The following is a 27948-nucleotide window of genomic DNA, read 5'->3' on the forward strand; positions in this document are numbered from 1 at the left end:
TGCAGGATGCTGGGAGGAGAACTGGCAAGCCTTTCCTGTACTGGGTGAACACTGATTTCTCTCTTTAAAGTGGCTTTCTCAGTTTAGGTTCAATTTTCAAATTTGTTTAAAAGAAAGGGAAAAAGCTGAGTACCAAATGGGTATATTTAAGGTCAGCTCTATAGCAGTGCAAACAGATATAAATAAATGAACTGTTTTCCCACTACTGGTGTTCGCTGAATGAAGTGTTCTCGCCTGAAGAAAAAGCAGAAACGGATTAGGTTTGGGGACTTCTGTACTTTGATTGCTTCCTGTGGTTACTGTCAGTTGTGTAAGCGTGTTTTATTGTTAAGCGTGTGGAGTCTTCACTCAGATAATTTCCTCAAGATGACCCATGCTTTAGTAGCAGAGATGCAGTCTCTGTTGCAGGGAAGGGCTCTCGTATGTGGTCGCACAGCTGAGGTTGCTAGTATTTTAGTGTTTTGAAGGCATTCGGGATTGAGTCTCAGTGTAGATCAAGTGCAAACTGAAAATGCGTTGGGCAGTTGGAGGTGGGGAACAATTTTTTAGCATGTGGATGAGATTTTTAGTCATCTTAGCATCCTTTAGAGTTTTTATTTTTACTTTTTTTAACACTGGACTTTGGAGGTATGTATGTAGATGAACACTTGAGTATGCTGCTTGCATTTTCCTAGGTTTGATTTCTTTTTTCCCTATTGGAATGATTAAGTTAGAGAATGACCCATGGTACAGTCACTGCAAGGGAAATGTTTTCTGCACACAGTAATGAAGAGTTTTCAGTAGTTTATGGATTTTTGAATAAATGTCCTGATTTCCCAACCATGTAAATTTGTTTTGTCTTGGAGAGAGATTGCTCTGTGTGTGTCTCTGTTAAAAAAACAAATAACAATCAAAAACTCCAAGCGCAACGGCAACAACAAAAACTTTATTTTCCACTTTCTTCATTTGATAAAAATCTCTCCACTCTAGAATGATTTCCTTTGGGTTTGACACCAGCATTTGATCTCAGTTTTCAATAATTTTGGTGGGTTTCACTCCCAGAAGAAAACATGCTTGTGCTATGAAGTATTCCCACTAGAAATCTGGGAAGTCTTAAACCCTGGTGTTACTCAGGGCTAAGAACTCGCTTCTTTATTAATTCTGTGCTAGACAACCTCTATACAGTAAATCTTTCCATAACACCATGCTGTTGAAATTAATCAAGCTGATGTTTGGAAATTGTTCAAATTAGATTAAATTAAATAACACCTAGATGGGGCTCACAACTTGCGCTGATGGAAACAGATTTTAATCTAAAAAGACACAAATTTTATCGGTGCCTCTTCTTATTGGTTGATCTTCATATTACGCTTATTAGGATGAGCAAGCACTGCTTCCGATTTAATGGGCAGCAGGGGTGGGTGGCTGTAATAGTTTCACCTCCTCTGCAGCTTTTCCGTTGCCTTTTCTCCTTCGGTTTAGGTGCTGTGCCTGGGCTGGTCATGCGGAAGTTGGTGATGTGTAGAGGTTTGACTGCTGGTAGTGCCACCTTTAATTCTCAATCTGAAGCACTGGATGGAGTATATTATTTGAAAATGAACAAAAAAAATCAGTACAGGACTTCTTAAAGATCTTCCCTCTCTTGTCCTTTACTTGACTATTAGAAATTAACAGCTTGCACTTGCAAATCTTGCAGCTCAAAGTGTTTTCCAGGGAGCTGCTTGACTTCAGTTTGATAATATTTTTAACTGGCTTCAAGCTTTTGTTTAATGAATATTTTGTGTGGAGGAATGTCCAGGGTTTTGTCTTTTTAGACAGCATACCTGTTTCTTTTTTCTTCATTTTTAGAATGAATGGGAAAATAAAACTGCGGAGTGAAACTAGCAAGTAGGAGAAAAACCTGCGTTTGGGCACAGGTCGTCTGCGTATTTAATTGCTTTTTGATTTTTCTGCTGCTTAGATGAGTCTCAGCTAAAAGAAATGCAAGCAAATGTACAAAGCCTTCTCTGTACATCACAAGCACTCCATGAAAGCAACTACAGAGCTTAACTCCCATTTCTGATGTGTTTTGAAAATATTTGGTGTACAGAGGTACCGATCACCACCAACCATTCTGTTCTTCTGGAAACACTTTCCGTGTTCTCTTCTATGGAACACAGGGAATTCTTGTGTACAGGTGTTCTTTAAAAGGCTTTCTGAGGTCTTATTTTATGTTCCTCTAACACTTAAAGCTATCTATATGCTGACAGAAGCACTGAAGAGCTGTTTCTAAACCAGCTAAATGAAGTAGTATCAAGTAGAAAAAGTCTTTTGGATAATTTGTAATCATTACTAATGTTTTGTGTGCAATTCAGCATATTGTGCTCCTCCTTTGAGAAAACAAAATGTTTTCTTTTCAGCCTTCAGATTACCCCCTGTTTTCTCCATGTGTGAAACTCAGTGCCGTATGTTATCCACTGTGAGTTACACCGCATCATTCACTAAAACATCTCTCTAAAGCTGGGAGAGCAAACGTACAAGAGTTTTGCTCAAAAGGGATCTCAGCCTTTTTTGTGTGTATGCGTGAAGAGGGAGGATGACTAGTTCTGGCTGCTCAGGCACTAGAGAAAAGAGCTGAGGGCTTTTAGGATTTATGAGTTAGGCTTTTCTTACTGCGTGTAAGGCTTCGTTCTGGACGCTTGGTCTCCTGCTCTCTTGTGTATCACTGTAAGTAAGTTGTTCAACTGGAATGATGGTGAGGGTGGACTGGCTTGCATCCCTCTTCTGTAAGGGCCCTGTAGTGAGGTGGAGGTTCCGTTTATATGCCTAGGTGCAAGGCGTCATGCATACCGGTGTAAAGACTGTGCTGGTTTTAGCTGCAGGTGATTTTCCTTCAGATTTTCATGTACCAGAGGTATGTTAATTTATATTCAGATAATATCAGGAAACAGAGAAGTTCACAGTAATAAATCCATTTGAAATATTATAGCTTAACTCTTTCTAGTGCAAAATAGAGGGCAGAGCAGATGGGATTTCCTCGGAGTGGGGTTTGCTTGGAAAGAAGTTGGATGACTCTTGTTTTCTAGGAAAGCAAAATTGGTTTTAAGACTCCAGCCATAACGAGAGGATCATAATGTGTTAGCAGTGGCAGATGTGGTAACCTGCCCTTTGCTCTCTGTTTTTAAGGTACTAATGGCAGCTTATCATCAGTTATGCTGGGTCACTGAGCTTAGAGATATTTTTGCAAAAGCTGTTTCTGTAGCAGGGCTCCTGTAATCCTGGATGGCCAAAACAAGCCATTTAAAAAATAATCATGGGCAAGCTTCCTGCAAGTCTATCATGCCATCCATGCAATAGTGTTGTGACAACAGCATTTCTACCATTTGAGGTCCTGTTTGCGCTAAGACAGTAAATTATGGGCATAAATTGCATGGAGAATAGGTGCTGCTTCTGTGCTAAAAAGATGGAGAGACAGTTCTGTGACAAGGAAAGCATGCTGCAGGAGGATGGAAGATGCTGCGGCATTCTTCTCATCAGTTTGCATTCACTCACTTACACTGTCTTGCCAAAATGTGATTTACACAACCAATATTGCAGCCTTAGCATTTGGCCAATGATCTTATTCTTTTGTTGAGACATTAATAGCCCCATCAGAAATGCTGTGACAGGCCGTATGTTCAGTGGGAGGGTATGTTTGTTACTTACAGGGGTTAAATTTCATTTTAACTAGTTAAATGATTTATGGACAAACAATTCAGCTTTTAACCTTGGAAAGGAATAACAATTTTGTTGTTGACTTCAGTGGGAACAGAATCAGCCATACTCTGTCTTTTCAGAAAAGCACCCAGAGATATTTTTCACTGTATATTCCTGAGTGAGTGTGTTAAAATTTGTTTCTTGAACTTGCAAAATGCATTAGTTTATCACGGAATCAGAGGTAAAGAGGGAGCAGCATCAATATGATGCTGTAACCTATTTACCCATTATTGAAGATAAGATTTAAAACAGAATGCTAAAACGTATGAATTGGGTATCCAGGCTTGTAGCTACTGCTGGTCTGCAGTTAGAATGTCCAGTTGGGAGCTAATCCCTGCCAGCTATGGCACTAAATGATAAATGTGTATCTAAAATACATTTTAAGTAAATCTAATCTCTGCAAATTCAAGCCTGGAGGATTCAAGTCCCTTAGCAGGTGTTACTGCTGTGACTGTATCTATTTCAGGGCAGGGTGGCTCCTTTTTGACCGCTGTTTTGCAGATATTAGAACTGCTGATAGATGATCTTAATGAATTGGCTTTGTATAGAAGGAGAACCAAAATTTGGCTTTCTCCTCTCTTTCCCTTATGAAGTGCCCAGTCCAAGAATGCAGTGATCTGTATCAATTCTTTCGTGAATATTTTCATAATAATTATTTTCATATTACCTACATGAAATTGTCATATTTACTTCTGAAAAACAGGATTGAAAAGTAAACTGGTAGACTTTCAGGCAAGCTCTGCATAGCACATTTTGGGAATGGCTTTAGGCTTAGATTTGTCTTTCCCTTAATATTTCATAGCTTATCTAGAGGCTAACAAATTATATGTATCCAATTAATAAATTTATGTTGCTGGAGGTAGTGATTTTTTCCTTTGCCACACACTTCATGGCCTATAGCAAATGATGGAAATAGATGTTCGAACTCAGTAAGTTTTCTGTGTTTTCCTTTCATGCTTTTCCCTCCACGCACAGACATGCAGTACTATAAGGCCGTGTTCCACAAATTGGCTTGTTTCTGGCCTGTCTGTAGTACTGGATCCCTTTAAGTTCACGCCTCACCGTTTATTACCAGGGATGACTTGATCTCATTACCACAAAAGTAAATTTACAATAAAAGAGAATTAAATTGAATCCAGAACACTCCTTGAGTTTTTTACTTCTGTGATTCACCCTCGCACTTGATCCTCTTTCTAAGAGAGCTGTTCTCAGTCTCTTCGTACTTTAAGAGAACACTGCCACCTTCTCTGGGACTGCTGGTCCATTAGTTCCCAACACCACCAAATCATCATTTTCAGTAAAATTTATGCAAGTGTGTTTACTTTGCAGAATGGGTAGGATGGCCGTGGGCTGGAAGTATGTGAATTAACCTGGCCAATCCAAGAAGTGCATATGGGACTAGCCCCAAACAATATCTCCGTGATGGTCTCTCTGTGGAGAGAAGCTGGAGAGTGGTGTTTACATGTCAGGTTTTCAGATCTCTGAGTGTAGAGAAGCCCTGACCTGCAAGAATAGGGCATTCAAGGAACTGTAGAAAATTTCATCAGTATTAAAAAAGTCTTAGTAGAAAAATCTCATTTGTCCTCATGCTGACTGTTACTTTGTTCCTAAATTGTATTCTCTGGGGCTTTTAGTGTGGTTTGTAAATGAGTCAAGTGATGAGACTTCAGTATTTCCCTTGAAAGAAAACAAAAGCTGTCCCCTGGGGAAGAAAGGCCAATATCCACTTATGATGAGCCTTCTAGGAGGTGTTTTAAATGAAAGCTTTTATCAGAGATGTACGATGCTTTTCTTGTTCCTCTCTCACAGACTTCTTTTTTTCCATCTAGGTTTGATGATTCCAGTCTTTTGTGTGGTGGAGCAGTCGGATGCCTCTCTTGAATATGATAATCGAGAAGAGCATGCTGAGTTCGTTCTGGTTCGCAAAGATGTGCTCTTTAGCCAGCTGGTGGAGACAGCGCTCCTGGCTCTGGGGTATTCCCACAGCTCTGCGGCTCAGGCACAAGGTATTCAGTAAAGTTCTTTTCCCTCTTCTCTGTATTGACTGAATGGTGCACCTGAGGCTGTTCACTGCAAGGAGAAAGCAAGAAAATCGGTGGGAAATCTTGGAAGTGTTTTAATCGGTTGTTTTGATTACTTAATCTTAAACTAGGTGTAGAACAACACCTATCTTGTTAGCCAGCCTAGAAAGCATTAGCTGGATCTTGCTGAAGTGTGAAATATGGTGATAATGATCAGTCAGCGTATTCATGACACATTTGTTCTGTATCTCAAGGCAGGTTGCTGCTTTGAGGAAATCAGTGCAGAAGTGCAGGGTAGAACCTCTAAGTGTAGGGCTAGATGGTATCTGGTACTTCTCTTTCTATCAGGGCCGTTTTGAACAGCATGTTATAATGTTTCATTTTTGAAACAGTGTATTGAATACAGTAAGGTTATGTATACGTGTTCTCTTAATTGCCAATAGCCGTACTGCAAAATGTGCAAACTGATTTTTGTTTCTGCTTGTCTGCGGTACTGCTGCAAAGTGCTTTGTAAATCTCTACCATTCCTTCTTTTTGCGAATGATTCTCCAGAAGGAGCAAAGTCTTAAAATTAACAAAGCTTTCCTCTCTATACCCAAAATATCAGCATGAAACGTAAAATTGTATAAATGGGGGAGACAGGCAGGAGGTGGGGGATCGGGAAAAGTCTTTCCAAAATGAATTTCACATTTCAAGAAACTTTTATGCTGAGGAGATTATTTCATTGTTTTCTCTTTTGGATGAGAAGCCTGTGACTTTGTTTCATCCTCATGTCATCAATTGGACCCCTGCAGTTTAGGGTAGTTTAACAGTAGCTTTGCCTGGGGATTTGGATTTTATCTGTTGGTTTTAGTCACTTTGTATAGCTAGGAATTTGAATGTGCAAACAGAGGGAGCAGCGGTAGTGCTGTATGCAGGAGTTCCAGACAGCGGTTAATAGCGCAACACTCTTTGTACAAACTTCTCTCCAAGCAGGGTGATAATGATTCATTTCCTCTGTCAGCCTCTCTGCTCTGTGAGAGAGGCTCAGGATCTGCTTACGGGCAGAGCTCGTGCACAGATCTAATGTATTTATTTATTTACACAGTGCAGCAATAAAAACTATATGAGAAGGTAGCTGTTTTGTTTTTTAACAGGAAACATTTCATGTCGTTTTAGGGACACTTTTTTTTTCTTTTTTTTTTCCCCCCCCAATAAATGTAAAAGGTCATTGTATTCCACTGTTTCCATCCTGGTGAGCCAGCTTCCTGTTTGACAGCACTATCCATCTCAGTTAACACAGTTGCTCAATATGTTGTGAGCTAACATGTGGAACATGCTGCATTCAGTGGCCAAGATTTCAGTCTTGGCACTTATGAAGGGGAATGGGCTTTGCAGGAAACCTGCTCTGAGGAGGCATGCCACTCAGTGCAGTGATCCACACTGGCTGAGCATCTCACTTGGGGAACCTTGCATTTGCAGCATCTCTCTGCTGTGAGAATACCAAGGAGTAGAGACAGATTGAATCACAAAGGAAATTAGTCACTGTGCAGGGAGGAAACGGCCACTGCGTTTTTAAACTACAGACATCGTAAGGGAGCAGGTTCAGCTAGTAATCTGTCATTTGGTGTTGTGCTCAAATAACTCATCTATAAAATCAAAGTTGAACCTCTAATTGTTTCAATTAATCTAATAGAAAAGACTTCACAATTTTTGTCTTTAAGGGATTAATTGCCTAAACTAGAAAACATCAGGTGGTATAGTATTTAGAAATGACAGAAATTACTTCAAAGATCTGTCAGGAATAAAATCTCTTCCTTGGTCAGCATGCTTATCTTCACACCAAAGGACCAGTTCTCTGAAGTCTTTTATGCTTCCTGGGCAAATACTGTAGGATATGCTGATTTTAACGTACAAAACTGAAGTGGGCAGCATGTTCTGAAATAGCTTGCTTCTGTGCTACTGTATGCAAGCAGAGAGATGAGGTCCAGGCAGAGGCAAATTGCTGGTACAGGTATCTGAGACTGGCTAGTTTCGTGAGAAAAATTGTAGAATGTTGGGCTATAATCTGTCAACCAGTGTTTATGGAAACATGTTGCTGAATACTTTAGTAAAGGGTTTATTTGGGAGCACAATTTTCTGATGTGGAAAAAGAGGAAAAAATATAAGGCTATTTGCTCTGTTCATTCTGGATAAAGGAAAAGTCTGCTTCTGTTCCAGTAGTTGGAATTGATTTCATTTAGCAATATACGTTGATGAACAGCCACTTAGTTCTTCTCTATGCTTTGTGATCAGCTGAATTACACGATCTGCATGAGAAGCTGAAGAACTTCAGGTGCATTTCTCAAAATGGTGAAGCTTTGAGCTGTTCAGGGCATCGTTGTGACTAGGTGTCCTCATGTCCTCTAGGACAAAGTAAATGCAAGATTGTCAAAGCTTTGTTTTGTAAAGGCTGCTTATGCAGTAATCTTAATCTAGGATGTAATAGTCATCACCTATTGAGTTAGGAAAATGTCTGTTTCTTTGGTTGACTGTCAGAAGGAGAACCACTGTTCATTTCATCTCACAGGACACTTCTTGTGTTTGTGCATTCTAAAGAACCACATCTCCAATGTCAGATAAGAGTTACTTGTGGGTGAAAAAATGGAGTTGTGGCAGGAGAGAGAACTGCTGTGCAATTTCACACCGCCTTCGCCGCAGTTCACCACAGCATTCGCACAGCCCTGCTGAGTCTCAAGCAGGTGGTGCGTGATTTGTGCGTAGGGCCCCATCTCACATCGCCTACTGTACTGCAGAGTCTGCATGCCAGAAAGAAGACGTGACATGGAGGGGAATGTGTGTCCAAGGAGGCCCTGCTGTGGGTCTGCCCAGAGCTGCTGAGCTCCCCGGAGAGCTGAGAAGTCTTAGCATAAATATTTTGAAACAAATACATACTGGGGGATATACATGAAGATGGCCCCATGCCTTGCTGGAAGAAGCTTTTTATTCCCCCACAGTTTGGGCAGGACGCAGTTATTATTACACAAACAGCTGGTTGCAAACATTTTTTGTTGATGGTGGCAAGAGCAGAAACTTTTCCAGCAAGCACTGCCCTCGTGAAACTTCCCTTTTCTGACAGGAGCTGTGAAAAGTCTTCTGGAACAGAATGGGAATTTGTTAACAGCTTGGCACTGGGGTGTGAAAGTTGGTGGTGTGAATGGCAACAAAGGTTTAATCAACATTTATGTATTTTTCTTTCATCACTTGAGTCTACACCTGACACTAGGGAACCTGCTACATGTGCCTTCTGGTAAGAAAAAGAGTCACGCTTTAAAAGGGCACCTGTTCCGTGTGTAATTTAATAAAAATTACATACCCTGGTGCCTTTCTGAAAGTTATTTTCTGTTATTATTATTTTTTTATTGTTGGGTGTGGTACTCTAAGTGAGCTGTGCAGGAGGGGGGAGCTGGTGGGGACTGAGTGCTGAGGCCAAAGCAGTATGAAGTTAGCTGCAATCTGAAGTACTTTGTGAACAGTCTGAAGCTTTGGACCCGCTGTGAAAGCTGACTCTCTCCCACTGTGGAGTTGAGGAAGAGCAGTGCTAGTCTGACACTTCTACCAATTTCTTACAATCCATATGAAAAATAAAGTAGTGTTTTCTCTTTTGACTGGTTCCCTGCTAGCTGTTGTGAGCATACACAAAACTGGTGTACATTGTCTACAGAGCCTCACAAAGCTTAGTGGCCCATCAAAGTAGACTTTGCCTTTGGTTCCAAGGTTTTTCTGCTGGGTATGCTGGCAGGGCAAAGGAGTGCCTGCCCTGACTGTGTCTGTGGGTAACATTGTGGATAGCACATCTGGAATATTGTTGCTGTGCAGTGTTACTTGCTGTGATCTGCTTCTCAAGAGTGAGGCTCAGGGAAGACCCAAACATAAAGTTAATAGGAAAAGATCCTGTGAAATATTCCCATCTGTGCTGCCTCTGGGACCATAGTAGTTTCTAACTGAATGTCAGGTGAAGGCAGAATGTACCAACTGGGGGCTGTGTTGAACACATGCAAACTGATTTTATATTTCTCTATCAAGAAAGGTACAGAAAAAATGTAACAAAACCCTGCAAAACTTGTGCTGCTTGTATACAGCTAAGTTTGCTGCAGTTGGGAAGATAAGTTGCTTTTTCATACAGGCGCAACATAGAAGTATGGGTGAGATGAGAGGAAACCTGGGTTCAGGTATTTCCTGTGCAATAAATTGCAAGGGTGCTATAATCCAGGATCTTCTGCCTCCTTAGCCAGTGCCCAGTGCCAGTTGTATGTTTGAGCTGTGGCTCCCTGTTTGTATAATCAGACATCTCCTAGTCTAGGGTTTAATGAGTAGAAGAGAAACCAACCCAGCCCTCTTCAGGACTCTGTTCACCAGAGTAGTCTTGTTCAATCCTTAGCAGCTCTTTATTCAGTAATCTCCTTTTGTGCACCTTTCCTGGGGAAAGGTTCTTATGGATAATCTCACCTTTCTTCTATCTAACTTTGGAGGTAAAACTGTGAAAGATCATTTAGGAGTAATAAGCATGTGAGGTAGGACTCTAACAGGCATCCTACAGTAGACTCAGACATGACATTTAATGACAAATTTGTCTGGGTTTGCTGAGCAGACTGGATTTCTTGCAGTAATACTCAGCCATTCAGATCAAAGCAGTCCTTGTCAAAGCAGCTCCTTCTTGAGTTGTGCATTGCTTCAGTTGTGTTCTTTGTCTTTCTCTGTGACGTTTAAAGAAATTGGTCTGAATACTGCTCAAGTATTTATTTCCCTATATACAGATGCTTACCAGCAAATCACTGTTTTGTCTACCCTGCAAAACTTCATGACAACTGCAAGTGAAACTAATTTACAGGAGCTGAGAGAGAAAGTCGGACTTCAATGAGAATGTTGAAAGCCTCTTCCTGCTTTGTTTTTCAGTAGGCGTTACAGTGCATAATGGACATAGGATTTGAAAGACACTTGTTAAAGGTTCAGCTTCTCATGCCATTTCAATTATATCCCAAGTGTTCACTCTAAATACCACTTGGAACTATTAAGAAATCTTTTTTATTAAAGGAGTATTAAAGGAGACATAGAGACCCACGCTGTTTGTATTCATAGGGTCTGCTTAAACTATACTTTTTTGTGACCGAAAAGGAAATACTATGATATCATATTCAGATATGTAATTAATGGAATAGATTTCATGTTTTACTTCTATAGATAAGAAATATGCATTCGTAATTTAGATCTATAGTGTAAATACATATAAATTATTTTATACATATAAGTTATACAGATATATATTTCTGTGCACATTTAGAAAAGTACTGGGTTCCAGTTTCAAGTTGCCACCCTCCTTGTCCACCACAGCATTAAGTGTGAACTACAGTGAGTTGTCATTCTTTGATAAGCTCATGATGGAAGTTCTTAACTTTTCAATAGTGGTCAAAGGACTCTTTCCTTTTTCTCCCCACCACCAGTCCAGTACTGATGTGTGCCATGTGGTATTGGCTTTCTGATCCCAATATATTATTTACAGGATTTTTGTGATGGAACAAAACCTTCCACAAATAATAATCTATTTTTCTAGACGGCAAACATCTGGGTAGTATAAGTAAATGGGTAATTTATTGGTGTTTGAACAGCTTAGAGGCAAGTACCCAAACTCAGCCCTGACCAGCTCAGCACTTCTGACACTGCTCTCCATCTCATTTGCGGTTTGTGCCTGGGTAGAGCCTGGCTGGGAAGCAGGAAACAGGGACAGGGAGAGGAGACAGAGGGGACAAAACTAGCTTGGGTGTTTGTGTCCTGCCTGCCTGAGGCTTCTTTTGCCTGTGAGGAGCATTCTCGGCCAAGTACTTTGCAGTGCGTCACATCTAGGTGCTGGCTTTGGGCTGTGGTGAGCTCGTGGCAGCAGACTGCCTGTAATTTGTTTGTTCCATACTCAAAACTGGTAAGTCTCAGACTCTGTTGCAGATAGAGAGGAACAAAAAATTTAATGATTCCTCTCTCACTTTGTTTTTGAGAAACATTGCTGAGGCCACAGCAGCAAATCCATGCCTCTGTTTTATGAGGGCTGTGGTCTGTCGTGCTTCCCACTTGCTGTGGCTGTAGGCTCTGTGTGAGGGTATCTGGGCAGCGCTGGAGTTTCTTCATGTGTCACGCTCTTAGAGGACATATTTTCATATGTTCTGCTTGTTTTATAAACCATTAAGGAAATGCTGGGGAAATTGAGCCACAGCTCAATTCTTTTTAAAAATTATTTCTATTTATTTATTTACTTATTTGCCTTGTCACAGCAACCCCTGTAATAATTTGGCATAAAATAAAAACTACACTCTCTCCGAAAGGCCTATGTACTCAATTAAAAACTGAGACCAGCTTATGATAAATTCTGATTTTTCTTGGCCCCTTCTCAACCTCTCAGCTAAGACAACAAGCCCATGAACCACTGGTAATTTTGAGGAAAATTGGGAAATGATGTTTATTCATTTTAATTTAAAACAAAATAATTGTTTTTCTTACATGAATTTGATAAAGTGCTGTGTTTAAAAATGGGAATAAATTAGGTTAGCCTAGGTCTTTCCCTGTCAGGAGAAGGAAAATGGAGTGCATTTAGCAGCCTGGTAGCTAAAAAGCTAAATATACTTCAAAAATTCAGTAGCATATGAGGAGAGCAGAGCCTGGTGGTGCTTCACACAAGTTAGGGGAGCTTTTTTTATATTTGTTTTTTCTTTTAAGATATTCTTGTCTGCTGAGATACTGCTGCCTTTTTTCTAGAGCAGGGCCTGGAAAACATTTTAGATCTGTGGCATGAAGAGGATGCTTTCTGCACAGCTGCAATTGGCCTTGCTCCTCCATTCTCCTTGTGGACTTGGCTCCAGCTGCTGCTTTCCTTGCCGTGATGGGGCAAGTCTTGTGCCCTGCATCCTCTTTTACTCTCTCTGGGGGTCAGTTCTGAGTTGCTTAGCATGAATAGGAGCACTGTGTAGGAGATATCCAACTTTGGTCATTCTGGCCCTACCCGGAATTGTCATGAACTCAATGATAAATAGCTATCTTTATAGCTATCTTTACATTTGCATCTTTTTTGCCTGTAGAATTTTATATAGGGGCAATCTGTCCTCCTGTATTGTTTGTCATCAGGAATCTACAGGAAGTGAAATGGCTAAATATACAGCATGAAAAACCATTAGCAGAAGTTCTGCTAGCAACCTTTTTCCAGACTGGTCACTGAGACATCATTCCTATTAGGATGATTAAGGCTCCAATTAATGCTCACATTCCAGCTTGGGCTGAGAGAAGCGAGTATGCATGCCCTCCTCTGCCCACTGGGCTGCTGGGCTGTTTGCAGTAAGACTCTCTTCCTTTCCCTGCTGCAGGGCTTATGGAGTATCACTCACACTCTGTCTATAGTGGTCTGTTGGTGACCACCTTTGGTTTTTCCAGGGGAAAAAAACAATACATTCTAGGATGAAGGAGCCATCAATTAAACAATAAAGCTATAGCAGTGCTGGGATCTGGGGTCCTCTTTTCTTAATCTCTTTTCACTCCCCAGTTGCGTTTCAGAGAGAGTGTAGTTTTTATTTTATGCCAAATTATTATAAGGGTTGCTATGACAGTTGTGTATGTGCAGCATTTTCAACTTCACCTGTTTCTGCAGTTACCAATAAAGAGTTAAATTCAAACAAGGAAGCTAGGAAGAGAATGTGTGTGCCAGTCACGATTCTTAGCTAAATTGCTTTCATACTTTGTTTTTATAATATATTTGCTGCTTAGCCACATCTTGGCCTTTTTCCTTTTCCTAACAAAAATCATTATGTGGGATAACGAGTAGATAGTTCCTACTTCCACAGTGACAGCTTCATACTAAAAATGTCCCTCGGCATAGGGATTGCTAACTGATGGCAATTTGTCTGCCTATCTGAATAGATATTTTTTTTCCAGCATGAGCTATAGGATCTATGAAATAGCCTGTGGGTGAAAAAGTGTTAATTTTGTATTGAAACTGAGAATGGACCAAATGCTTGAGGAAAGGAACACATCAAATAATGAGCTATAGATAACACCAGATCTTTTCAACATCCTGGAAGGAGATGCTTAGGCAGAATTGTACAGCAGTCAACATGAGAAAATAGGCATTTTACTTTATATTCCATAGATTCTGTTTCAAATGTCACTATTTATGTATCCGCTTATACTGACAGCATCTATCACATATATTTAAATATTGATGATGGGTCTAAAAACTGTGTTCATTATGAATAGAAAACTTTCTTTTCCTGTGTCTTGAGTGTGGAGAACACGTATCTGAATGCTGTATTTGTTTGCTTAAAAGAACAGAGAACGCTATTCTTTTGATAATATTCACAAATATTTATTAATACATTGTCATGGAACTTTAATATAGAGGGCTGCACATGCAAATAACTTTTTTTTCAGAAGTCTCTGCTAAAGGAGCATAGCCACACCATGCATTTGCATTTTCTGATCGCTAAAAATCCCCCCTACCATAAATGGTATGTGAAATTGAGAACCTAATTAAAAGATTAACAGCATGTACAGTGCTTTACCCAAAAGGCAAGTGTTAATTTGTTAAAACACTAAAGATTTTTATGCTGCCTTTTTTGACACGATCAAAATATTTTCAGTGAAACTGGTTGAACCTAGTCTCTTTATTATAAATTCTTCTGCAGAGTAAGATGACTTAATTTCATATCTGATTGCATAAGGAATTATAATTTATCGTTTCTAAGAGACCTATGACACTAAAATGCAGAATGAACAAATAAAACTGATTTGTTCTAGTACAAATGAAGATACGTGGCAGTATTTTTATTACAGGCACCATTTGTTTGGGTTGAGCATCTGAATATTTTCCAATAAGACACAAAGTGCTCTTTGTAGAGCAGTCATTCTAGCAAGGCATCTTGAGGTGTTTTGCAACTAATTGCCACGAAATGAAGAAACTCAAGTCAACAAGAAACAGCCACTTCCATAAAAATAAAACCCTGTGCTGAATGGGATAAATCTGTTCAAAAGGAAATATGCTGTATGTGCATTCATGGAAACAGTGAAATCTTGGATCGAGAATAGAACTTTTATTTTGTATTCTGAGGAAAGTCCTGTTGCTCTCAGAAGTGGTTTTATCTCCGACGAAGATGACTTGCTGCATCAAAAGCAGTAGTTTCCAGCTAAGTGAAAGATACCGCAGTCTAGAGCAGAAAGGTAAATCATTAAAAGTCTGGCTGTAGTGATTGACATGTAGGATGGTATAGTATAGGTGGGCATTTCTGTGATGAAAAGGGAAACAAAGGTGCTGCCGTGGCCACATTAGTGCTGCATTAGTGTCCACACTGTGATGCTGCAGTTTGGTTTTCCTTCCCTCCTGAAGGCTTCTTTAGGAATCTTCCACAGTACCTATTTTTATGCTCTCCTCAGGTGCATGGGTGCATCTGCCTGCAAGACATAATCAGGAGGTATTTTTCTGAAACAACTGGGTATTTATCAGCAAAAAGTATAATAATAATAATATAATAATAAACAAAATAATAAAGGTAATTCAATATTACCCTTCTGGAGGAATTTAGTAGAAACTGGCAGTTGTTAAAATTTGTGTTTTGTGACTATTCTCGATGGAATTTTAATCTGTCACTAAAAGTTTAAAATGTTTTCTATTAAATTTACCATTTTGTACTGAAACGTGTTGGTGCTTGTGCCAAGGCCATTAGAATGTTACTGAAGTTCTAGTTAAATAGATTAGATTAAACCGTACTAACTTCTTAAGGTCTAGAACAAATATGCTGCTCATAACAGGAAAAAACAATCGTGTTCTAATGCCCTTTTAAGGGTTAAATTAATACATTTATTACAGGGATTAATTTTATATTGTATAAATAGAGATATTGTTGTATTTGTCCAGAATGGCTTTTATCATCAAGTTTACTGGCAGAAAGCTGCTTCTGTTAAGCTGATTGTGATTCCCAGATTCTAAAATACCGACGCTAAATTGTTGAAATGCCAACATGAGCCTGTGAATTTTTTTAGAAGAGAACCTGAAAGGTGTGTGTGACTTCATAAAAGCAAGAACGAAAGGGATGTAACAACTTTAAACTAGAGAGTTTCCACAGTCTAGCTTGGATGGTACAAGAGAAAATTGCAGCATTTATGGTGAACAGTGGATTATACTTAAAAAAAAATTAAAAATAAAAAATTATATATGTATATACACACACACATGCATATATATGTGTGTGTGTATATATATATATCTTTACTTATGCCTTGCAGTCAAGATTTATTTGAATAGCAAGGATAAGGCATATTTATTTCACTGTAAAAACATTAGATTTTTTTTCTTTACCCTTCTGTGGCTGTGTAGGAAAATTGCATTTTGCAATGGATTTCATTGCTGTGCAAGTATCTTATCTGTATGGTAAGGTGGGGAAGGAAAGAGCTAAAAAGAGACAGCCAACAGAGCAAGTGTTCCCAAGCTGTTTGTGACCACGATGTCATTGCTCTGGGAGTGGCTCAGTTTTATATTTGATGCCATGGTAAGCACCTGTGCCATCCCAATGGGGTGGGGAGAGCCCTTGCCCACTGCTTTCCTTCCCCCTGAGTGAAGCACAGTTGGGATGGAGGCCCAGGCTGGGCTGCAGTGCTAAGTGGCACGCTGGTGCTGGTGGTAGCAGTGTGGATTTTGTTGAAGGAGAGGCTGTTACACAACAGAATTGCTATCGTGTTTCTTCACGGCTTCTTCTGAATCCTTTTCTTTTTACGTGCATCTCTTATGCCTAAATTCTGGTTTGCAAATAAATGTGTCAGAGATGGAGAAATCTTAGCTGCAGATGGAAAGAAAAAACACACTGTCTTGATATTTAAAAAAATCTAGAATTAGAAGGAGATAAATTTATGTAGCCTTTGCACCATAATAATGTGGAAAGACCTGACATAAAGCCATAAGGCTTTTTTCACAGATTCAGTTGTCTGGAAATTGTGCAATGTTGTTTAAATGGAACGACTTTTAACAGTTTGCCATAAATTTGAAAAAAAAAAAAAATCATGTTTTCACCTACGATTACACGATGGCAGTGCTAACTCCCATGCAATTAATAGACACTTTGTACTTTGTTTCCTTTGAGTGCTTAGCATTTTGTCTAGATTTTATTTAGCCATGTATCAGGAACTGGCCGTGGATGCAAGCTGCTGCTGCTAACTGAACTGCATTCAGAACTATTGCACCACCCCATGGGCTGTGTGACAAGATCTCAAGCTAAATTAGGATTGTAACAATTTGGATGTATTGTGTTCTCTAGGAGACAGGTAGCTCCTAGTCCACGTGTGCACCCTGTCCGTGGTGGGGAGATTAGAACTAGATGATCCTTAAGGAACCTTCCAACCTAAGCCATTCTGTGATTTTAATTGACTTATGGCAAAATAACTTATCTCCGTAGCATTTGTCTTTTACAAAATAAGCCGTTACTTTCCTGCAGCAGTTGTGAGATGCAGTTTGTGACTTCACAGATCGATAGGTGGAATGGGTTCTAATTTTGGCTCAGGTCATTGGCTGTTTGAGTGAAGTCTCACGTTGCAAGTGTTCCTTGTAACTTCTTGTAGAAGAAGGCTGGTCACTGATCTCAGGCACCTATTGAGTGTCATTTGACAGGTCTCATTTTGTGATGTAGTGTTGAGGGGGACAAAAATGCTGTCTAATGTGAGAAGCCACGAGTTTAAATCTGGAAGCAAAGTACTCAGTTATTTCCATGTATGTTTCCTGGTTTAAAACCTTTTATATAGCACGTCTTTTAGAAAAAGGGCTACGTTTGCACAGGAGGAGGTGCCAAAACACTAGTAGAAGTGTAATAACTCATCTGGTGGGTGGATCTTCTGCATGCTATTCTGGAATAAAATTAACCATGTGGAAGTATAATACCTAGCATTGTTAATTCTTGACATTTCCATTTTCTTCCCCATACTTCTGGGTCTCTTGATGAGATCAGCTTCATATTTTCTTTAAAAATGCAATCTGTAGAGATAAGAAAATCTTAGAGGATTCCATTGGAAGCTTGTGAGCATGACCCAGTCTTTGGCATAAGAACATGGAAAGGAAAAGAAAGCAAGTATTTTAATTGGCTGGGGACAAAATGAGAAGCTGTTTGGTAACTTCAGGATATTGTATTGCTATCTGAAGCACATTACTTTGTGGGCGTGCAGGCATTTGATGGTGTGATCGTGCATGGATATGCATTGGTTTCAAACATGCCTGGGGCCTTCTGTGACTCTTTCATTATTTTTGAGCCTTTGGCACTGAGTGTCAGTGGGGGATGTGCAGAAATGGGGAAAGCAAAAGAAGCTGTATATTAGAATCTAGTAGCAAGTTTAAATTAAGCAGAAACCTCGGTATGTTATAAACTTGTAAGGCTATATATACACTATGGCATGTGGCTGGACCATAGTCATGCTCAGCAAACCACTGAATATTATAGGACAATTCATATGTTTTCTAATTCTTCCCAGAAAAAAAAGAAAGAGAATCTTGGTATGGAGCAACATCTTATTATTCTGTTTCTACTATCAGCAGCACAGTAATTTGAACTTGCAAAAATAGCAGATTAGATATTTGCCTGAAACTACATATGCAGTTTTGCATCTTGCTGATACTCTGGCAGGACATCACAGGGCCTGAAGGAAAGTGGGGCTGAAAGAGGCTTAGGGGAGCTACCATAGGGTAGCAAAGGTTATGGAAAAGTAGAACTTGCCATTAAATGTCCTATGAAATATTGGCTGTTTAGGCAGAAAAATGCCAGTGCGGGAAGTGCGCACCATGAACACATCTTTTTTTGCTGAGAGGAGTCAAAGCTGACAATTCCTTTGGGGCTTTGCTTCTTAAGGAGAAGGAACTTAGAACAGAAATGAAATGACTAGTAGTGGTAGGTAATGTCCTGACCCTTTAAATCGTAACATAAGTTGCCTACTTCAGGATTGAGTACTCCTTTCAGTGGTGGAAACTTATATATAATTTTATGGTACTGCTGTAGTAAGGTCAAAAAGGGAGTTGGAAAGCTTTGTTTTGGTGTCAGATGCAAAGATAAACAGGGATCCAGTTATATTATGTGTAATCCAAAATCAGTGCACAAAGTGGTGCTGGTGTTAATAACTTTTCATGCTGTACTTCAGCAAGGGATTGTTTACAAAGAAGTGAAACCTTGTTTTATGTTACAGCAATGTAAATAAATCTGAATGATTCTGAAGTCAGTGGAATTTTTGTTTACCACTGATGCAGTTGAGGGCAGAGGTTGAAACACGATTTTTATTTCTAGGTGTAACTCAAGCTGCATTTCAAATCTTGTTTTTTTTGTGAAGAAGTAACCAACCTGTTGAGAAGCAGGCTGGTTACAGAGTAGGTAACACAACTTCAGATATATTTTTGTATAGGATCAGTAGCCACTGATGATACTTTGCAGAGAGCTTGTTTGGGCTGTTCTGTCCACATAATTTTTCAGCTGTGTCCTAATACAGAAAAAACAAACAAACAAAAAAACCACCCTAATTACGGCTATTCTGAGGAGAGTTACTTAGCTACATGAGGGACAGGCCAAAGCCATTTAATACAGAACATTTTTCCTTATATGAAGGTCGTCAGTCTGCAGGATATTTTTGTCTAATGGTCTACAGATTGTTTGGATTTTTTCTTTTGTAATATATCATACAAGCTTGAGTTTCAGTTCTTGCTTGATTATGTGAATACCCGTGTAGACATAAATACATTTAGGCTGGGGCAGCAAAATAGACATTACTCATAGGAATCCTACTTTGTAGAGTCACAGAGAAAGATTACCTGTGTCCTCAGAGTGTGGGATTGCCAAATTTGAAATTTGGGAGACATGTTTGTTTTGGTAAATGGAAGGCTTGACCTGATTTCTAGTACTTTTCTTAAGAGGAGGAGGGAGAAAGCCACAGAGGGCAGGGAGATGCATGAAGTCAGAGGTTGGGAATCTCACAGCAGGCTTATGGCATTACTTCAATTGAGTGTGTCTGACTGTCCACCTTTTTGGCAAGGACAGATAAGTTGGTCTTTAGCTTGACTGATATGTATGTGTATGTAGCAAAGTTTTAAAAGAAGAGAAAAATATTTGTTGTGTTTTGGCACTATTTATGGTGTAAATATCATAAATACTTGGTTGAAATGAAGGAAATGTGGGAGCTGCTCTGGAAGCAATGCTTCTTGTTTTATAATCTCATGATGGCAGAGGTGGATGTTGGTGGTATGACAGTAAAGGCTGAACCTTTTCCCAGTATTCTGTTACACTTTGTTGCTGTGCAACAGATGGCAGTAGAGGGGCAGTCTGACCAAATGGCATCTGACATGGAAGGGCGTATGAAGCAAAGGTGTGTCGCTGTAGAGAAAATGGGTCCTCAGTGATGTTCGTTGATGCTTGCTGAATATTTCTGGAGACCAGACAATGGATGTGAGCACAGTGAGGCGGTGATGGTGCATTTCAGCAGTGGTAACAGCGATGTGAAAGGCAAGCCACGTTCCAGATGGCCACGCAGATTTTTACAAGAGTGGCATGCAGGCTTTTGTTCATTGCTAGTGAAAAAGCATAGCTAATGATGGTGATTGTATTGAAAAATAATGTTTTGTAGATTAAAATCTGTTCTATTAAATAGCATTATTGTGCTCTTAGTAGTTGCTGTAGTTTCCATGTAAATAAATAGGAGGCATTACTTTCAGAGCAACCTATGTGCAGTACTTTTTTTTTTTTTTCAGCAAACACGTTAGAAATATTACTTGAATTTAAGATTCATAGATTTTTGTGAAGGAGGATTTTTGTGAGGCTTCCATGTAAAATTTGGGTTCCCTGTGTAACAGCATCCATAAATCAAGACAGTGCTTTCTTTTCTTTGGAAGTGAAGGTAAAGTGTTTTGTTTGTAAAGCTCAGGGTGGTTAGTACTTGTCTGTAGACCTGTAAACGGTGCATAAATTCACAAGATTTTTCTTTGATTCACTATTTTCTTTCCATTTATTAACAAGGTGGTTATGTGGGTCCATTCATCAGAGGCTTTAGAAGTCATGGGAGATTTATGATGTCATATGATGTCATTACAGCAATGTGCTGCATTGTAAAACTTGAGAGCAACCACTGCGTACCAGAGTGAATAATGGAGCATTCATTCACTTCTACCAAATCCCAGCATAAAATATTCCACAGGCTCTCTTAAAACAGAAACTCTACCCATAGGAGCACGTAGGGCGAAGTTAGGCCCTGGAGGGTGCAACCCGAGTACAACGCAGGCAGTTGTAGATGCTTGAATTCCCAGCAGTTCCGGTGCTAAGGCTGCCTAAAAGCTGGAGCCTCTCTGAGGTAAAATCCCTTCAGAAGGAAGTGGCTGAAAAAATCTTGGCTGGCTCATGAGGAGCTTGTGAGAACGAGTACTAGAGGCCAATTTCTGCCCTGTTACGCCATCCCAAGTCTGGAACGGTGCCAGGGACGAGTGCTTTCCCTGCTGTGACTAGGCTGGAGGGAGCACAGCTCAGAGGGGTCGAAGCAACCAGTGACTCTACTCTAAACCACACATAAAATGAGTTTAGCAATCTTGGACTGTTGAACAATGATTCATTTTATAATATGACCACAAAATGTAGCTGACTTGGTAATGATTGCTTCAAACAGCTCGAGAAACTGAATGAGGAAGGAGTCAAGATTATCCTTAGCCCTACTCAGTGTCCTTATAGGGCTGGAGGTCAAGGCTTCCCAGCACGGTTTCTGCTTGGACAGGCAGGGGTGAGCTCTGCCTGTATTACAGGCAAACAAAGGTCTCATTCTCCAGTGGTAAGCAGGCCTTAGCAGCCACTGCTGCATGATGATGCCCAGAGCTAACTGAAAGGAAATATTAAGTATACTGTGTGTGTCTTCTTCAGGATGTTAACAGCTGTATGGCAAAACCTCCTATAGTAGTATATGATGAAGAGCCAGAAAGGTACAAGCAAACTTTTGTTGTCATCCTTTCATATCTGTAATCACATCCAGACTTGACAGCACTGTCATTTCGTTTTGCCGAGGAGTGTGGCAGCCCTTGAAGTGTGATTTCTTGGTGTTCTTTCCATCACACAGGGTAGAAAAGGTCCATTGCGCCCTGTCCTGTTTTAAACAAACCACACTGAAGTGTACAGACGTGCTCAGAGCCCCTCTTTTTATAGACTACTGCCATTTGTTGTAGGGGTTGCCATGGCAAACAAGGGCAGAAAATCCTATCTTGCTGTTCAACTGAAATACTTACAAATCGTAAGGAGACAGATTTTGAGAATATAAATTAATTAAATGGCAGTAATTGCATTATCGCACTATCTTGCCAGGGAAATAGCTATTCCTGTGAGAGTCTATTACTGTGCTAGGTCTTGGAGCAGAGTGTAATTTTTTTAAAGTGTTTCAGATTTTCCAAATATGGCTTTATGATTTTATTCTAAGTACTGGAAAACAGCTGCTTAACCCAGCAAAAGTGGTCATCATCCTGTATGCTTGAGTTGTTAAGGTTGTAGGAAGTGCTTACAGTTTGGGCTTAAATTGTCAGAAGTAAATAACTGTAACTTCACAAAGCTGCCCACTGTAACTTCTTGGTAAATTGCCTTGTTGGGATCAGCGTCTTTGGACTGGGACAGGAAACATTAGGTTTCTTCCGGATAGCAGACCTGCAATTGTCTGGTGTGTGTTTTGTTCTTTGACTGCTGGAGGTGCAAAGTGTCAGGGAGGCAGCAGACATCGATGGTAAGTTTTTTCCTTTGCAAGAAAAAGAAAATACCTAAGCCTGCTTTATGTTGCTTGCCTTATTTTTTCCCAGTGTCCTTACTAAAGACTTAACATTTATGACCTTACTGTGGTACTGTCGTCCTTCAAATCCCCAGTGAAAAGATGAAGAGTATGCTTCAGAAAATGAACTAAAAAAGTGGGTGCTGCCTAGCATATTTTTAGTCTGATTTAACAAGCTGCTCAGAAATATCTTTTGCGTTTAGTGCTGAAAACATGCAGTTCTATATCTTTACATCAATAATAGCTATTCATTAGAGTATTTCCTTGCATTTTTAAGTGGGTCTATGTTATGTCCCTTTTATTAAAGCCTGGGAAGAAATGAAGACTAAAATGCCCACTTTGCCAGTCTGAAAGAGAAATTTGTATATTAAAGGAGAAAGAGATCAAGATAATACTATATAGAAAAAGAAATAAAATATGGATTTAGTAAATATGTTATGTGGAGCCTTACTCGGTTGGCTTAGTGAGTGACATCTTTCCTTTAAGTGAGGCAGATGCTTGGCATTCTTTGAGCATCCTTGATCTTTGCTCGCTTCATCTGGGCACCGGTAAAGCCAACTTCTGGCTGGTTGAATGTGTGCATGGGTCATCGGCTGTGCACTCATTATGCCAATATTGGCGGTCTTAGGAATTGTCCACCTGCTGTTCACTTTTGTCTGCACATAAGAATTGGGCGGCCAGAGCCCAGGTTTAATGTCTACATCAAGGTTGAGGAGCTCTTGAATCTTCTCAATTTTGCCACTGCCTGTTTGTCTTTAAGTATTCATCCTTAGCTGGTGCAGCTTGGTTAAGTTAGTTGCACTGGTGAGAAAAGTTACATATGTACTCTGTTAAACTTCCAGAGTTCATTTTAATGCACTGGGAGTGTCATCTTGTACATTCCACTTATGTTCCTGAGTAGGCAGCAGGCTGTTCTGTGCGTCCAAGGAATGTAAGGTAACAAAGCTTTTACGTTGTGCATTGACTTGATATTCTTGGGAGGGGAAACAGCAACTTCCCAAATGTTTATAAGTAGCTCAAGTCAGCATCCTCATCTGGAACTGACAAAGTCTGTTTCAGGATGCTTTTAATGTGTCGCAGTTGCCAGCTATCTGTTAGACTGAGGTATTTGTAGTGATATAAGAGTTCAACTCTGTTTTACAAAAAGAAAGATGCCTCTTCTGGAAGGCTGAGCCAAGATTGTTCCTTGTTTGAATCCACTGGTTTTCCCTGCATTTTGCATAGAATTATTCTTTCTTATTACGTTTATCATTGTTCAGTTGGGAGGTTTTTCACTGTATTATCCATGTTAAAATAATTTCATGTTCAAGGCTAAAATTCAGGAGTTTTGAATACCATGTTATTCTGATTGTTACTGGTACAGAGATCAGATGTAGATGATTGAGTGTTTTGAAAGGTAAGTTCATATCCACTTATAAGCTTTTATTACCTTTATAAAAATAACAAAGAATACAATTTTTTTTTAAAGTATGAAAAGAGTTAATTCAAACCTACTTTTCTATAAATGTTGCAATCATTCCTTATGGGTAAACATATGTATAAAACACTATAATTGCACCCACAACATTCATCCTTATTAGATGAATACACTTTTTTGTGCTAACTCTGCATGGTAAGTGAATAATTTCAATCTTAAATTCTACATTTTTCCTCTCTGGTTACAACCAAAATTATACAGATTCTCCATGTGGAATTATATCCTCAACTACTTTACCCCAAGGTATTTTTAAACTTTTCTCCTAAATGATGTACGTTATTTTAATTACAGAACTTAACAATTATCTTGAAGCTATTGGTTGTTTTGTCAGTTTGAGGTGCCACTTAAGTCCTTTTCTTCTCACAATTAACAAAATAATTGTTTCAGAGGCGGGCTATGATATGAACCCCGGTCAAATACTAGCAGGCATGGCATTATCATGGCAGGGGAAAGCAAAGGAGCAGGTCTCTCCATGGGTGCAACCATCAGAAAGAAATGGGTAGCTGTATTTCTTTTGGCAGGCAGAAGCTGCCATGAGCCCAAAGACCCAGCCAAAGCCGAGTGAGCTTTGAGTTGACTCAAGCCTTTTATCAAATGTTTTTGTGAACACTTGCTTTTTTTTTCCATATTGTTTTAATTATGCTTCTTAGTGTTGTGAGAGACACACTAGACTTACTCTGTTTCAGGCTTATTTGTGAAAGGATTTCTCATCAGCTAATAGCCTTAGTTTCAAAAAAAATCCTCATTGTTTGGGTTAAGATCTGAGCTCAGATGTGTGATCACATAAGGGAAAATTCCATGGAGATTTGAAGTGGAACGTAGCCCCCTCCTTAATACTTTTGTCTAACATATGTCACTGTATTAAAAATAATTACTTTAGTTCCTTAGAGGGGAAGTAGAAGGTGTTGCTTTAAAAAAAAAAAAAACACACAAAAACTTGGAATTCTATATTGAGACAAACAAACTCCTGAGACTGCTTTCATTTGAAAAGCATATTTTAAATTGTACCTTTTACTTGAACGTTGGCCAGTTTAATTTAGGTTATTGCTTCTGACAATTAACCTCATGTTGGGCTGTGCTTGTCTCATTAGCAATGTGGCAAGTGATGAACTTGGATCCATGAAGGCTCACCCTTCACCTGGGAAACTCACCCACCAGGGCTGCGTTGCGGCTCTGACAAGTAGCAAACCCACTGAAGAGCAGCTGGGGAAGGGCTGGCCTTGGGGGACTGAGCAAATACAGGAATGGCCTTATTGGATTTATTGAATACTTCTGCTGGGAGAGAAAGTTAAGCAGCAGGGCAGGCATGGGGCATGGAATTTAAAAATACGTTGTTTCAGATTGGTTTTTTTTCCTCTGTCAGATTTTTCCTGTTTGAGATAGATTTCAAAGGAGAAATTCTACTTTAAAAATGCAGTTTTTAAAAATAAAAAGAGAATAAAATAATAGGGAGTAAGGATGGGGCTAAATAATTAAAGAATAAAACTCTTACATTCTCTTTGACCGTAATGTTTCATCTGCCAGGAAATTATCGGTTGATTTGTTTTTCTTGTAAGCAAAAACAGTTATGCAAGTTGTGGTTTCATGGACTGACCGCCCCCCCTTTCTCTCTTGGATTTTCGTCCACTGAAGCAAAATATCCGTTATTTTCAGAGTCCACTCATCTGTTCTACACAGGGAGTATTCAGAAAAACTGTTGTCTTTTGGGGGGTGGTTTTAGGAGCAAAAGGATTGTACGTAATTTTTGCAATAGAAGTAATGACTTTACCAACTTTGTGTGTCTGAAGACTTGTTTAAATATCATCAGAGCACGACTACTTACGTTCAAGCTCTGAGATAAATACAAAGAATTTTCTGGCATTACTTGGAGAAAAAAAATGAAGAAAAGAAACTAATTTGCTTTTTAAAATATTTTTTCCTTTGAATTTACTTTCTGTTCTATTGTATCTGCTCCCTACGAGTACTTTACTACTTCTGCTATGAAAATCAGTAAAGGGAGTATGACTTAAACAGACTGCTTTGTTCTCTTCCATTATATGGCTATGTATATAATATTTGCAGCCACTTAAAAGGCATTATACATGTTCTATAGAAATAATTATTCCACCAAGTGTTTAATAATGTATATGTAAAACTGATCCATAAGAGACTACCTGAAGAAAGATTTGCCATGGCAGTTAAGAGGGTTATTTTTGTGGAAAAATGAAATATTTTTTCTCCTTGACTGCAGGGAGACATGGCAGTCAGCCTGTGAGATGTGTAGTTCATATGCATGTGGACAGCTAACACTGAGGTGCAAATGTGACTGGCAGGCACCGCCAGGGCTGCCTGCAGTGTTCCTTAGGATATCCTAGAGAAGCTGGGCCTTGTCCCTTGGTGCCCTGACATAGATTGAAAGGCCTGGTGGCAGGGACCTGGGTACATCAGCTTCTGGGGAGCAGGCATCCCTCGCTCACCCCAGCAGACCGAAATCATTGCCATCTTTAGTGATGTGCTCTTGTTTTTTTTTTTGATTTGGGTAACATGCATGGGAACGTAGATGGGAAGAGAAGTCATGACTCAGGCAGAAGTGAGAGTAAGTTATTGTCTTGGGTAGGAAGGGGGGATGTTAGAGGTTTGTGGTCTGGAGATTTATTCCTGTAGAGCTTGTTGGTGGCTGGCCATTGTTCCAAGAACGAAGCAGAGTGGCATGGGTGAGAGGTCAGAGGCGGCAGCAGGAACTGACTGGCCAAGCTGCTGCCACATGGGAATCTTGTCTGAGGTTCAAAGCATCTTATGGGCTGTTCTAGCAGGAGAGAACATCTACTGATGCATTTGTAAGCTAAAAATGAGTAGTGTTCACTTCTTGCAAGAGACCTAAAGGACTGGCAACAAAATGGAGATAATTTTCTAGCTGAGGAAGTGAATGGTGATTTTTTTCTGTCTCCTGAGTTCTAGGAAGAGTGTGTATCCTATCAACGTGGCACATCTACCTATTTCTTTTGAGATTTTGGTTCTGCAAATTCCCTTTCCCCCCTCTGACAGAAAACAACTCAGCCACAATAATAGCATAACTTTGTAATTCTAGCAAGATCTTCCTAAAGTTTGAGTGGTAACATCTTGTTATATTTGCTAATATTGTCCTTCATTATAAAATTTACTCAAAAGATGACATAAGATTCCTCTTATTTAAGTATGACATGAGACACAGCTAATAGACAATGAAGCCTTTTATTCTACTTACCTGGATGAAAGCTGCTAAGTCTTCATTTTGGTACCTCTGATTTGTGACTGCTAAGAGCTTATGTTACCACAGCAAGAAGACAGAGTATCTCCATTGCAAACTGTTACAGTTTGTATCAATTAACAGTGTTCTTTAGATGTTCCCAGATGAGGGACCTCCAGATGTTCAGTTCTCCACTTCAGATACACAGCAAAAATATTTTACCTTGGAATAGGAAGAGGAGGTAACAGCAAGGCCAATATTTTGGGCCACCAGCAACAAAATCACTCTTCTAGAATCACAGAATCATAGCATTGCTCAGGTTGGAAAAGACTTTAAAGATCATCAAGTCCAACCACAACCTAACCATACTACCCTAACTCTAACAGCCCTCTGCTAAATCATGTCCCTCAGCTTCTCTGGGAAGATTGGGTAGAACTTCATTTACAGCAAGATTTGATTAAACAACTTCAAAACTTCTTTGTAAGCAACATGTTAAGTCTAGAAGAGTGTATCTAAAGAAGCCATTTCCCACAATATCTTATAGATTCATCCACTGCTTACCAATTTTATTAAATATTTAAAATAGTTTTCTCCTATATTATGCTTTTCACACTGTGACACTATTTTTTATCTAGAAGGTGGTGTTGCCAGGTCACACTGACTGGGATCCTTGTTACAAGAGCTTTGCAAATTAGTTATTGTGTGATAAACTGTAAACCAAGGCCATGATCTGGAGAACATGA

At 39.6% G+C, this 27948-nt stretch overlaps 1 protein-coding gene across 6 annotated transcripts in view; it reads left to right on the forward strand.

The window, feature by feature from the left end:
- The window catches only part of SATB2 (SATB homeobox 2), a 211723-nt gene that overhangs the window by 103615 nt on the left and 80160 nt on the right, over positions 1-27948 (forward strand). For all 6 annotated transcript variants that reach the window (XM_090144256.1, XM_090144257.1, XM_031601176.2 and 3 more), the window contains one exon: positions 5544-5720. In XM_090144256.1, the coding sequence (XP_090000382.1) occupies positions 5544-5720 (177 nt within the window). The remainder of the gene's footprint in view (positions 1-5543; positions 5721-27948) is intronic.

Source organism: Phasianus colchicus, chromosome 7 (assembly GCF_987193195.1).
Source record: "Phasianus colchicus chromosome 7, bPhaCol1.hap1.1, whole genome shotgun sequence".
Lineage (NCBI taxonomy): Eukaryota > Metazoa > Chordata > Aves > Galliformes > Phasianidae > Phasianus > Phasianus colchicus.